This window comes from Pezoporus wallicus, unplaced genomic scaffold (genome assembly GCF_028554395.1).
Source record: "Pezoporus wallicus isolate ANWC-B61680 ecotype Strahan unplaced genomic scaffold, APGP_CSIRO_Pwel_v1 scaffold_2584, whole genome shotgun sequence".
NCBI lineage: Eukaryota > Metazoa > Chordata > Aves > Psittaciformes > Psittacidae > Pezoporus > Pezoporus wallicus.
The window spans coordinates 8,128,783-8,143,018 of NW_026642851.1; the positions used below are offsets into that span (position 1 = coordinate 8,128,783).

At 49.3% G+C, this 14,236-nt stretch overlaps 1 protein-coding gene across 1 annotated transcript; it reads right to left on the reverse strand.

Moving 5' to 3' along the window:
• Positions 1-5,965: 5,965 nt before the first annotated feature.
• SKIDA1 (SKI/DACH domain containing 1) lies at positions 5,966-9,516 on the reverse strand. The gene has a single exon (XM_057432678.1). The coding sequence runs from the start codon at positions 8,463-8,465 to the stop codon at positions 5,985-5,987; it is 2,481 nt and encodes an 826-aa protein (XP_057288661.1). The 5' UTR covers positions 8,466-9,516; the 3' UTR covers positions 5,966-5,984.
• Positions 9,517-14,236: the final 4,720 nt, after the last annotated feature.

Here is a 14,236-nt window from a genome sequence, read left to right on the forward strand (position 1 = left end):
ACGCCCCCCGCCCCCCTCGCCCGGCAAACGTGCTCCTCGGCAGGGCAGAGCACCCCGGGCCACCGAGGCCGTTAACAAAAGGGGGGAGCGGCCCCTGCACGTGTGCTGGGCCACGACAGGCCCGGCCCTGCGCCGGGAGAGTCGGCCGGGCCCGCTCCGCGCCAATGCTTCCCGGGCGGCCAGGCCGGGAGAACGGGATCACCGCCGTGCCGGGGACCCAGCGCTTCCTCGCTGCCTGGGGGGCGTCCATGTTAGCGCGGCCCGCCCCCACCGCGCACCCGGCGCCACCGCCCAGAGGTCACCGTGCTGGTGCCGGGTTCTCGCTACGGGCCACATTAGCGGAGCGGCCATTTACTGCCCCTGGATTGCAGCAGAGACCGGGTTAGCCCATAAAGCCATTCACACTCAACAATGGGGATTTTCTCAACAATTAACAAGAAACAACATAATAAAGCCATTTACAAAGCCCTCGCTATTTACTATAAATTAGCCACTCTTTAAGAGACCAGTGCGTAATTTCACACGCTTTACAGCCCTGACTGCATTTTAGACGCAAGAGCAAACAGCCCTGTTGCACTTTCTGAGCTGACCTCGCTCACTGTCCCTTCCCCGGACCGGCTCCGCGGGGGCAGTGGGCGCACGGCCTCCGCCGAGACCCCAAGGCCTTCACCACGGCCCCGAGGCCTCCCCCGTCGCCGGGCTCGGCCGGTGGCTCCTTGGGCTGCCTCCCCCCCGGAGCCTGGCGCTGCCAGCGCCGGCCTCTTGCCCGGCAGCTGCCCCGGGGGGCCTGCGGAAGTACCGCGGGCTTTCCCCCACTGTGGGTTCTCGCCGGCCGCGATCCCCCCACGCACGGAGAGATCAGGTCGGGAGCCTGCGGGCCCTGGGCCGCGCCACAGGAGAGCCTGGAAGATGGACGCCCCAGCTGAGGGGCCGGAGGTGGGAGACGGGTGGGAGCCGCGGCCCCTCCGAGAGACCGCTTTGAAGTGCGGGAGCCCCCGGGGGTCCCGCAGGCTGCCACGCCACCCCCGCCGTGCCGCGGGGAGCCGCTGCGGGACCGGGGAAGCCGGGCCAGGGTGCCAGGGGGCGGCTGTGTGGCGCTGGGCAAGATGGCGGCCCGAGGCGCGCTGTCCCCCGGGCCCGCCGTGCAGGGGCCGCCCCACCGCCGAGCAGGCCCGCCGTTCGAGGACCGCGCTCCTCCCGTGTCCCGGCTTCGCTCCCTTCATGTTTTTTAGCCTCTCTTTCCTCAGTTTTCTCCCCGCTGATGCACCGGCGGTGGCCGGCGAGGCAGCGAAGCGGCGGCCAGCGGAGACAGCGCGCAGCGCGGAGCAGGGCCGGCGGCGGGGCTCCTGCCGACCTCTCCCCTGTTTACAAACACAGCTGTTGCCGTATATTTGCAATGCTAAGGATAAAGCCACCAGCGGCGAGGAGCAAACGAGGGATGGTGCGGGAGAGGGGTCCTCGGCATCTGGAAAGGACAGGGCGCCTTGTTTTTGAAACTGTCAATTCTCTCAACCCCTATTGTGAGCGCTTCATGCAAAACATCTCGGGCCTTTTAAAGCGGGGGCTTGTGAGGCCGCCTCGGCGTGAAAGGGAGAGGGGGAGAGAGAGGGGCTTAGGGCACGGCAAATAATTATATCAGCGCAGTGAAGAAATGCAACGTGGATGGGCCTAAAGCCGGGTAGCCGTCTTTCCCCAAGGGCTCCAGGGCAGGCCGCGGCCCAGCACCCACCCCGCGGCGGCGGGAGCCCCGCGATTGCCGGGCTGAATACTGGGGGAATGGGGAGTGCCTGCACGCATGACTTTGGCTAGCTAGATCCCAAAGCCTCCCTCCTTGTTTTGCTAGCGAGGGCTTTTCGCTTTCAGGAGCTCGCCTTCCTTTTGTACTTCCAAGCTGACCAAATAGATCTCAGGATGAGCCATTGCATACACTTTCCAGCAATCCTCTTAACCATAAAAAAACACAATTAACGAGGTTACCCATGTTTCATGTTCTCTGACATGCTGCATATGTAGAATATTTTCCTGCAGATCACCGCCGTGTGTGGAAAATACCACGTTTTGTGGCCCTTTCTGCCTCAACCCCTCGCACGTGTGAATGGTGACAAACGCAAACATGATCACATTGCTCTCATTTCTGCAGAAACTTTAATTTATTGGCAACTAAATCTGTTAGAGGAAAAAGGATCAGAGACCACGTAAAAAAAAAAAGTCACCGTGTGAACTGATTGAACAGCAAACTTCATACAACAGTTACCACTATTTCGCATTATTACTAGTAGTGGTGTTTAAAATAAACAACCAGTAAAGATATTATCCCACTGTAGTCAAGTAAGTGTAGGTTATAGAACAATCACTTCTTAAAGTAAATTGTTGTAAACGGCGAGTTACATCTTTTAAGGCAGTATAGCTCGTGGCTGAAGGCATTACACGTGTTCTTTTTAATGCTCTAGAGAATTAGACATAGTCCAAAATTTTCTTTTGTCTTCCATCTGGCAGCAGATATCTTCCCAATAAACTTACTGGTGAATTCTACGTATGGCAGATACCTATGGAGCGTAGTCTGTAAAATATGCGTGCTTCCCTCCATTGCTTTTTCCTCTGGAAAATTCTGTTCACTTTTGTGTACACCAGGAATTGGAAAATGGTGGTGATCCAGTACTAATACATTTTAAGGTTTACCTCGTGTAAACATTGCAACAAACTGGTAAGCTGGCTCACTTGAAAAACTTTTGGTTTTCCTCATTATTAGAACTTACCTTTATGGGGGAAAATGGGTCATTTTTATGTAGCTCAATGATATGACTTTATGTTATGGAGGCTGAAATTGTAATGAACTCTCCTCACAGTAATAATTACAACACCATCAGAAACATTTACCAAACTACCAGAATTATCGACATAATATTGGAAGGAATACCACACACACACACACACACACACACACGCCTTTTTTCTCTTCTGCCAGTGAGTTATTGTACCTGGCTAATTTCTCCAGTGGTAGTAAAAACACGAGTGTCCTTGTTAGTGGCTTGCACTAAACTGAGGTGTACACGTGTGAAGATTATTTGGCTCTTTAACTCTGTGCCTTCTACTGTTGCCTGCCCGTGCTGAGGAGAGCCCAGGGAGCTGCCTGGTGGGTGCTGGACCTGGGCCTGCAGGACCCAGGCCGTAGCAGGGCCAGGCGCGCCATATTTCACATCCTCAATTCTGCAGAGCCTATTTGGTATAAATTTATGCTTATTCCTCCCCCTTCTCTCCCCCACACCCCCCCCCACCCCCCCCCCGGATTACTTCGGGAACCTGAAAAGGCACCTCTGTAATTTACAGTTCCTGGCCAAATCAGCATATCTCTAATTGGAAGTAAACAGGGTCAGGGGACAGAGTTACTTTGAAAGCGATATGTTGTTTAATTGACAAGGAGAAATTTTAGGTTTCAAGTTTGCATATTGGACCTTTGTAGCTTTTGGGCTTGCCTTTTTTTTTTTTCCTTTTTTTTTTTTTTTTTACCTTTTTTGTTTGTTTGTTTGTTTGTTTTTTTCTTTCTTTCTGTTTTGGTGAAGGGAAGACCTTTGTCGAGCAGACACGGCTTTCTAACTGAGGGGGACCTTTCCTGAGCAGTACGTCTTGTACATATTTACAGTTGTGGGGAAATAAGGCTGTAATCTGTGCAGCTCTAAACACACGAATGTAAACATTGATCTCAGAACAACTCCAGTAAGCAGATTTTTCATGACCGTCGTGATTTCAGCAGAGCGCTTAAGTATGCAGTGCACCTTTTGCAATTGGCAGTTGGAAGTGATGTGTGTGCGCGCGTGTGGGGATGTGTGCATGCAGGGGGGAAGGGTAACTCCACTGAAAGGCAATTGTTTACTCTTTCTAAATATATTTGGCTGCAGGTATTCTTAGACTAGGCCTTTTACAATGGGAGGAAAACTCCGGTGTGGCTATAGTAAACAGAGCTGAAATCAGTTAGTGACTGCCTGGAATATTTAGAGACATGAAGGGTTGGGAAAGGGCATCACAAAAGGCAGGAATTAAAAAATTGAAACCCGGGCAGCGGATTGCCAGCAGAAATGTTGACTTTGAGTCACACAGTAAACATTACATTGTTGCTTTGTTTTCCTTTTTTTGATTTACGATAAATTATTCTCCCGGGATTGATCGATGAGTGGAATCCTTAAAATTTAATTTGGGAATGATCTAGTATAAATAAAATGCTAATCCAAAGAAAGAAACCAGCAATTATTCATCCTAAACTCTGCTGATTCAGCAACTCAATTATAACTGCCTTTCTCAAGCTGCAAACTTTTCAGGCTCTTTTCCGAGTTGGTGTACCCAGACTCCCCCCTCCAGAGACCTTCCCCCGTGTTCAGCTCGGCCTCCACCTCGGCCTCCAGCTTGCTCTCTCTCCCTCTCTCTCTTTTTAAATTCCCCTTCCCTTTCTTTTCGTGGCGTTGGAAGGGGAGGTTGCGGAGGGGGGGGGGGGGGGGGAAGGGAGGGAAACAGTTAACCTCTTGAAGCGTATTTCCTCCAAATAAAAACAGAGAACTTACAAGCAGAGAGGAAACCACGGATAACTCTGCAATAATTCAAAGTGTATGGAATCAGGGTTATTTTTTTTTAAACAGTGTTTTTAATTGAAAATAAAGCTAAAGCATGCTTTTCAACAGTGCAAATTTCCATAATTTTGATTTACTGCTTCCATCATCACAATATATTATACCAGCATGTCTTACCGAGGGCCAGACTCTAGAAGTCAGCCTGTTCGACTATTTCGATATTAAGTGCAAATATAGAGAATTGCCTCTGATTGTCACGTGCAGTAGAAACGTTTCTGCTCCACTGGGAGGATGGCATGGCAAAAAAACCACCCCACGACCACAAATTTCAAGAGATGAGGGTAGAACCGGGAAGTGTAACACGGTTGAAACGCCTGAGTTTTGGTGCCAAAAAAGCTATGAGTAACATGGTCTTCTCATTTTGGGTATTCTCTCCACTCACGGCCTCTCATTTCACTTTCTGTGTTTTATTTACTGCTTCGCTATTTCCTCCAGCCGGCGTGAGGGGCTGGACCATAAATTGTACTGCGAGCAGGGCAAATATTTTAGTTGCTTTGCAAGTTTGTAAGGAGCATGTTCAGACCACAACCTAAGCATGACATTAGTGGGTAACAGTAACCTTATTTAAGACCTCTGGGTGAAACAAAAAGGCTTCCCAATAGCAAAGAGTGGCTGTACAAGTAAAAAGACACCCTTTTACCCAAAATAGAATTCCACATTTATTTACTGGTTTCAGAGGAGGCAGCTTTTCCCAGCGCTGGGCTCGCAGGCAGACCCCAGCCTTTCCCAACGAGAGAAAAAAGAGTAAGTGCAACTGCTCTTGGAAAAAGACACCCCTGCACCCGAAAACAAAGCTCCCAAAAAGTAGGCTGCTGCCACATTGAATTATCGTGAACCCTTACTGTGCAACCGTAGAACTTAACAAACTTTAACTGAATTAACAGTTAGACTTCCATTTTCGAAATCTAGTGCATAAATTTAATGGCTCATTCTAATATTTATTATTCAACCTTTTGACATTTATTTGCAGCAGTTGAATTGAGGTACTGGTGCATTATTAGCATTTAAACAGTAAAGTGTTCCAGCTCTACCATAATAACTGAGTTTAACTTGAGTCTTTAGCCTGAAGTACTCTGTGGAATGTAACAAAAAAAAAAAAAAAGGCAAGAGAACAAAAAAAAAAAAAAAAAACAACCCAAAACAAACAAAAAACGGCTGTTGTAATGGTAAGGAAAACAGTAATCCAGTTTCTGTCTTCACAATGTGATAAAAACAGGATTCCAAAAGTGGGGATAGTATTAATGGCCTTGTACAAACCATCCTGCGGAGTTGGGGGGGGAAAAAAAAGGAAAAAAGGAAAAAAGGAAAAACAAAAATGTAAGAAAGTTAAAGGTGGTTCGAGAAAATATTTTCCAAACTATTTTATTAATTAAATTTCCTGAATTTGTGGCTAGGTGGAAGAGGTATTGCAGAACCGCCCAGCTGCCATTTCCATACAGGATGGGCCTTGTGAGGTGGTTGGGAATCCTTAGTGGTGTTTAAGGAATAAGCTGGCAACAAATCCCCATCATTGCCAATAATTAGTGATGGTGGACAGGGAAAATTTGCCATGAAATTAAATGGCCTTTTCACTGCTGATGCTACATTGCTGGCTACCCTTTTGCGTCTATTGTTAACTGTAAAATCATCCAGTGTTCCTTCATGTGTCTCGGGTTTACCTGTAGGACGTGGGCTTCGAGCTGATTTCAGATTTGGTTTGACTGGAGGAGTCTGCAGTACAGGTCGCTTTCCCAAAACCAGTGTCCTGTAATTTTTTCTCACCCTTGCTCCAAATTTATACTCCCCATCCTCAGGTTTTGGAGTACCTAAAGTGCATGAGAGGACCTGACTCTGAGTCAGCAGGTTTAAGGAAGTGGTTTCTTTCTCAGTGCATGCAGAATCTTCCTTGGCTGTTAATAAAGCGTCCTGGTTATTACCCTCAGTCACACCGTACAACTCATCCTTAGTATCATTGCACTCACACTTTAGCTTATGTGTTGTAAGATCGGGCTCATACTCGTCGTTCGCACTGCTGTCCTCTATTTTGATTTTAATGCTGTGCAGGAGTGGCAATGCCTTATTGCCTGTATCAGTGCACTGGAGCTCAGCTGCGGCTGCTGCTGCTGCCCCTGGAGAAGCAGCATCCTCCTCAGGAGCCGTTTGTAAAGAGGGCAAATCCGTGGCAAATTCAATACAATGAGGGATTTTGGAATCTTTCTCTGAATTTGCTGCCGCTGATGAAGAATCATTATTTAAGAACCTAGCAGCTATTGTATTGTTATCTGCACGGTGTGTAGTAGTTGCTTGAAGGCATTTCCTTGCCTCTCTGAGTATTCTTTGTTGTGGAAATGCATTGTTTGTCTTTGGGCTAGGTGAAGAGGCCCCCTTTGCAACACAGTTAATTGTTAGGTCAGTACTCTTGGCATTATTGGAAAATTCAGAGTGTGGGAATGTGATCTCGGATACCCTATCATCTCTTATCTCCGAGAAGCAGCTCCCCAGGCCGCCGGAGCAGCGCAGCGCCGGGGCGGCGGGAGCCCAGCCGGGGCGGCCCCACTCCTCCGGCAGCTCCGGCTTGACTCCGCCGGGAGCGCCGCGGAGGGCGGGCAGCCCGCCGGGCTCCGCCGGGGCCGGGGGCCGAGGGGCGGTGGCGGCCGCCAGATGGTACAAGAAGTTGGCGTGGACCACGCCGGGCGGGCTGCAGAAGCTGGTGCGCCTGAAGCGGATGCTCTGCACCGAGACCTGGCTGGAGACCGAGCTGGAGTCAGAGTCCGAGGTGCTGTCCTCCTCCTCCTCTTCCTCCTCCTCTTCCTCCTCCTCCTCCGAGCTGCCCTCGCTGGAGTCCGTGGCGCCGCTGCCCTCCTCGTCCTCCTCCTCCTCGTCCTCCTCCTCCGAGCTGCCCTCGCTGGAGCTGGAGAGGCTGGAGCCGCAGTCCGAGTCGTGCGCGGCGCGGCCGGAGCAGCAGCTGGACTCCGAGTCACTGCTGCCGCTCTCGGGGAAGGCGGGCGGCGTCGGCCCGAAGCCGCGGAGCAGCGGCAGCCGCGGGCAGCCGCGGGGTCGGTAGGGCCGCGGCGCGGCCAGGGTCCGGCGGGCGCCGCCGGGGGGACCCAGCGCGGCGGCGGCGGCGGCGGCAGCGGCAGCGGCGGCGGCCGCCCCGTGGAGGAGGCGGCGGCGGCGGCAGCGGGCGGGCAGGGGCGGGGGGCCGGCCGCCGGGAGCCGCGGCGCGGCGGCGGGCGGGGGGCGGGAGCGGAGGGGCGCGCAGCTGCCCGCCGGCGGCGTTGTTTCATAGTTTACGGGGGGTTTGCAAGGCGCCCGAGCGATTTCTGGGTAGCTGTGGCCAGTGTATTTACTAAAAATGTGAGGTAGATGAGAGGCCGGTAGCAAGGCTGTGTCCCCCGGACGCAAAGCTTTCCTCCTGACGGGCAGCAGGGGCCGGGGAGGGTCCCGCAGGCCCAGCCAAAGTTTGTTCTCCTTCCAGAAGCCGGAGAAGGGGTCGGTGGGTGAGAGCTCCGGCCGGAGGTCGGTGGCTGCCAGCGCACGGCTGATTTTCCTCCGTTTCGTCTTAAGGACCCGTTCGGTTTTGCAGGATGTGTACAGGGCTTCCACGTCCTCTCTGGAGATCAGGGTGCATTTGGCGGCGTGGAAAGCGATGGAGTTGATGGCTTTGAGTTTCCTCAACTCCTCCAGGTCGCAGTGATGTTTTTTTACTTTTAAATGATCCATTCGCTTGTGCACGGTAGTTCGCGGGATGTTTTTGAGCAGGTCTGTAAAAACCTGGGAGAGTGCAAACATTTGCTTTCCTTTAATGATGAGGTAGCCGAGCCTCACGCCATCCACCTCTTCAAAACCCGACTTCAGGTCTCCCATTTCGTGAATTAAATTATTCCCAGCATTTGCAGAGAGTGAGAGAGAGGTGGAGGGAAAAAAAAAAAAAAAAGGAAAAAAAAAGGAAAAAAAAAAGGACCAAAAAAAAAAAGGAGAAAAAGCCACACACACACAATCCTCAGCCAGATGCTGTATTTGTCTCAAGGCATCCTGCTAATAAAATATAACAAAGGCCGTTATTCCTGGTGAATGAAGTGCCAAACTTTAGACGAAATTGAAAAAAAAATAAATTAAAAAAAATACCGTGAGGCTACAATCAATAGATAATCTTAAAAATCAGGTTTGCCAAAGTGTTTCTCTAAGTTGTTGCTGAAGATCAGTACCTGTTCCCTTTCATTCCCTGCTTTTCCATTGGAAACTATGATAATGGAATGTGAAGGGAGGAAGAGAAAAGAAATGCAGCTGCTATTCCCGCCGCTGCTTTAGCTACAAATAAAATGACAGAGTGAAGTGAGCTCGTCCGGAGACACCTTCATCAATTAATTCCCCTAAAGCCAACGCTGATTGGACACTCCTGACAGGTGATGCAATAAAAATTGATATTCCACCCCTTCCCCCAAAAAAATCTCCCACTAATTAGCATACCCTTATACTGCCACCTCCCCTCCCAAAGTAAATAATACAGTTAGTATATAAATCTTTCTATTAAACAATCCGAGCTCAAACACACTCAGACCTCTCCGACTTCCTCGTCGGTAGCTTCTGAGGACGGATTTGTACGCTTTTCCCCCTTCTCGTTCCGTGTATTTTTAGCCTATTTTGGATAAACGTTGCTCTTTTGTGTATGCCGTGATTTTAAAGGACGTAAGTCTGCCGGTAGCGGTGGAAAATCCTTCAGTAACGTGGCCGCTTTAAACTAGCATTTTATTCTGCATTGTGTGGAAAATGAAGCTTAGCGAAAACGTGCCGAGCAGCCCGGTATTTCCCTTGCTGAGGCTCCAAAGTTAAATGCTCGGCTGTTAAGGAGAGGGAATACTTACATTTTCGAGTTTCCCTTCATTTTCCTCTTCGGCTTAATTAGCTGTTTGGTTGGTTTTTTCGTTTTTGTTTTTTTTTTGTTGTTTTTTTTACAGCCGGGGCTAAGGTTATTTTGCTGTCTGAATATCACGGTTCCCGCACCGTGAGACTGTAACACTTTTAGCTGAAATTCTGCCTGTTATATTGCGGGAGGAGGGGAGGAGGACGTGGGCTCACGTCAGACCCATAACAAAGCATAGGTAAGCCAGAAATGTATACACTTTTCACGATTAACCGGTCTGGATCCGGAGCTGGAATGTCCTATCGTCCCGAAGCCCACGTCAGGATTCCTGCGTACTGATTGCTTCCAGCAGAGGAAGGAGAATGCAAAATATCCAAGGTGCTTCCAGGAGCCTTTACGTAATAACAAAAAAGTGCTGGCACACACAATGTAGCGTAGTGCGAGCGGCTAGGATGCTGCTCCCTCGCAGCTCGCATATTCCGCCCGGAGTAGCCCTGCCGCAGCTTTTTGATGTTCCATTGAGAGCAGCCCCTTAAAATCAATTTGAAGAAGCAGCATGGAGGTTTAACCTCTTAGGGACGCGAAACGAGTCGAGTGTCAGGACCGGGGGGGTTCGCCAATGTCGCGATGGCCGCACGCCTCTCCCGTGGCACCGGGGTGTGTGTGTGTGTGTGTGTATGCTCCTCCCGGGTTGCACGTTAGGCGCCGCGAAAAAAGAAATCGCCAACCTCCGCCGTGCCTCCAGTGCTCCGCTGTGTACGAACACGAGCACGTTTGGGTATCGCCGCACATCCAGAAAGAGACATATCCGAGAGATGAATGAGGCAGCTCATATTTCTGGGACTTGGGGAGAAAAATCGACGGAAGAAATAATATAATTAAAAAAAAAAAATCTTTAGTCCCAAATGTCAATCTCCACTCCGCGTATTGGCAAGATGGTGCGTGGAGTTCGTGTTACCCCGTCAGGTAGAGCTAAAAGAAAGCGCATAATCACTCTGTAAAAACCGCGGGTTTGCACGTCAAAGCGAAATGCAGGCGAGCCCCCAGTTTCGCTGGAATTCTAGAAAGAAGTGGGAATTTGGAGAAGTGCATCCGGGAATGGAGGAAGTCAGTTCAAGGGAGCCTCTAACTCGGAGGGCTGAGATTTGAAAAGTCAGCCCTGGACTACTGTTGCTCCCAGCGCAGATGTAGCCGCCGCTGTTCAACTTAATCCATGTGTGTGCGAACCGCGGTGCCTAGCTCTTCCCTTTGGAACCCGGGGATAGCCTTCCCATCCGAGGAAGCAGAGCTACGGCAAATTACATTTTGTCCCTCGAATTAGAAAAGGATCACTGAGTGGATCTCGTGATATTTCAGCCTTTAAACGTAACCGAGAGGCAGCAGCGAACAATGCCTCGGCGCAGTCAACACCATCCGCGGAGCTCGCCTTGCCTCGGGATCTCCCAGCCTCGCCTTCCTCTTCCTCGCCCGTGGGAGAGCCACCCTGGCGTCTGCCGAGGCTGAAAGCAAAGTTGCGAGAGAAAACAGCTGCTGGCGCTAAAAAGAAATCAGCGCAGTCTTTCTAGAGCTAGAGACAATACGGTCGTTTAAAAATTCCTCCTGATGTACTTATATGCTGCCAACACCCCCACCCCCTCCCCACTGCTCTCCTCCCCCTGCTTTAAGGTTAAGGCTATGGAGTCAACAGTAAAGGAACAGTAAACTCCGAGAAGGCTGCTCACAAGACGTTACCAAAACCCCCGATATGAGCTGAAAAGCCCGTTCTCAGCCTGGCAGTTGGGTTCTCGTGTAACCCCACGCGTGCGCCCGCAGGCAAGGAGCCACGGGCGCCCGCTCACTACCGGTGACAGCCCGGCACCGGGATGAAGCAACTCGTTCAAAAACGCCTTTTCTTTGTGTGTTTCTTTCATTCCGGCGCTACCAGACGTTTAGAACCGGTGGAAAACCACGGGTTCCCCGAAAGGTTCGACCACGGGCACGAGGGGTAAGGCAGAGCCCCAGTATAACTCCTGGGAATTGCCAGGCGCCTAACCTATATACGCATCTTTTCGGCTACTTACACACACTTTGGGCTGCGGATCTTGCTCCGCATCTCGCACGGAGACCTCTGTTTCTCTACTTCTCCATCGTTTGTGGCTTTTGTGTGTGTGTGAGTGCGTGCTTTCCCTTGGCCATGAGCACACGTTGTGCATGCGGGGTCGTCTTCACGCAGGCTGGGGGCAGATCCTGCTCAGGAGCCGGCGAGGCCCTTTGCACAAGCACATACATATGCGTGTGCAAGGGGCCTCTCCCACTCCTGAGCAGGCAGGGGACTTGAAAATGGATTTGCACGCACACAGGGGACTGCGATCAATAACCACCAACATTTACAGCTTAGATTGTTAACGTGAAAGCTGGCCCAAAGAACGAAAATGAAAAATTAAAGGTGTCTGGTATCAATTACAGGGAAAGTTATGCAATAATTTCCTTGCTGGGAGTCGGGGTGGACGCCTGCGTGTCCGTGTGTCCGTGGTGCATGTGTGTGCAGACCCAGATGTACATGTAACTATCCCTCAAAAGCAAGGGAGTTGCTTTGTTAATTTTGTGGACTGTGTCACCCTTGCCGGTGATCAAAGATGAACATGATTAAAGGGATGGATGTTTGTCTCACATTTCTTGAGATAAGGACTGCCAGAGATGCCCGGTTTTGCCAAACACATATACAGGCAACTACAGAGATTTGTGTGTATAGGCACACACACACACACACACACACACACACAGAGAAACTATCAATCAAATGTGCTCCTTTTCACGTTGAGTAGCGTGCAATCTGCAATCTACATTCTATAGTCAGTAGTATTTCAGTCTTGAAGCTGTCTGGCCAAAGGATAAACCTCATTAAAAAAGAAAGAGCAAATAATATTCATAATACCTTGCTGTAGACCTATTCCCATTTATTGAAAATCATATACTTTCATTTTTGTAAACTTGTGTTAAAATACATACACTCGCGGGGAAGTGTTTAACCATGTCGTTCCAGAAAGTAATGTGTGTAACATTCAAAATACTCCTTTTACGTGTTTTGATTTATTTTCATAGCATGATTATGTTTAAATACCAGTGCAATTCAGCCTGACCTCTTCCTCCTGCAATGAAGTAATGCACACACCATTTATAGTCCTTCAAACGTTTTGCCAGGAAATGCAGCAGCGATGTCCACCACCGGTTGTACTACTAGGGAGAATTCTTTGGAAAATCTCTGGGAAAACCTAAGAGGTCATGTGCATTTTCACACTAGGATTGCCACATTATTAGAGTATTATTATTATTTATTATTATTATTTGTTAAGTGGTGGACCACATCTTCAGATATTGACAAGCATTAAATAAACCTTTCGCTTACACGACGCTGGGCAGAAATACGTGTTTCTAATGAGGACTTGTTTTCCAACCCTACACCCTACTTTTAGGTATTCCTGGGCATATTTTGCTCAAGGAGGACACAGACAGACAGAAAGCAGCTAGAGGCTATCACAAAGAGTCCAGTAATGTAAATATAATAGGGTCAAAGAACAGTATAATAGGATCCTTCTGCTGTTTTAAAGTCAGCCAAATGTGACTGTGGTACCTCAAATTTGCCGTCATGTCGAATACAGCAACAAATCATAACATATAACTAAATTTCCTAAATGTGCAGGACAAAGAAATGCCAACCATCAGACTGAGAAAAAAAACCCCAACCCCGTAATCTGGGTAACACTCATGCCTACATGGAGTTTCAGGGTTGGTTTTCTTCTTTTTTTTTCTTCTCCTCTTTTTTTTTTGGTAAACAAAGCGGCAATGCAGAGCTCTGCTAAGTGCTTTTTAAGTTGTCCTTTTTATTTCCATGGGGGCTGGGGTGTCACTTGCACACTAGAATTTTGTGCAATTTAGAATCACCACATACTATTTCTTGAGTTTGATACTGCTGGTAGTTTTAAAATACTTTTTAGTAGGAGTTTCTGGACACATACTACATGCCATGTTGTTTACTGACCCATAATCAAAATGCAGTGACCTTCTACCCTTTTTTTGCCCCTTGACCCATGCTGAATTCAATGCAGCCTTTATAAATTTGCAAATCCTTGGACGTAAAGGGGATTTGGTGAGGCTTTGTTCTGAAAGGATCCTAAAAGTTTGCATTTTTAATTAGACAAAGGTAAAGCAACAAGCACTAGGAAATAAGATCCTCTCCTGCACATAGGTGATCCCTCTGAATTGCTGTGCTGGGGAACCGCATCTTCAAAAACCATCCCTGCAAACTGAGAAGCGGTTGTAAGCGTTGGAGATCGGGAGGTTATGAATTGCACCAAATTAGCAATGTGGTACAAATCACTTTCGTGACGTAAGGGATGGCCAGGCCACAATCTTCCGGAGCTCCTCATCTCCAAGGACCCTTCGGATCCCTGTGACCCGGGGAGAGGGAAGAGCCAGCGATTTGATCCAGAGCTACAGGCGCATTCCCTTATCTCCTCTGTTATCAGTCAGTTTAAAGGACACCGTAATTATGATGGTGATAAAACAATGCCCGCTTATGTGTGCTGAATAAATAAAGAATGTTTACAGCTCCAGAATGTTTCAATTCCAATTAAACGCTATCAAAGAAAAGCCCCCCTTCTCTCTCCCCCTTCCCTCCCTCTCCCCCCATGACTCCTTATTTACCTTGGTGGTTGTAATATGGCCCTATGAAATAAACTGGCCTTCCAGTTTGCTGTTAAGGCCACATCGGGAGGAGGGGGAGGAGAAGGAGGAG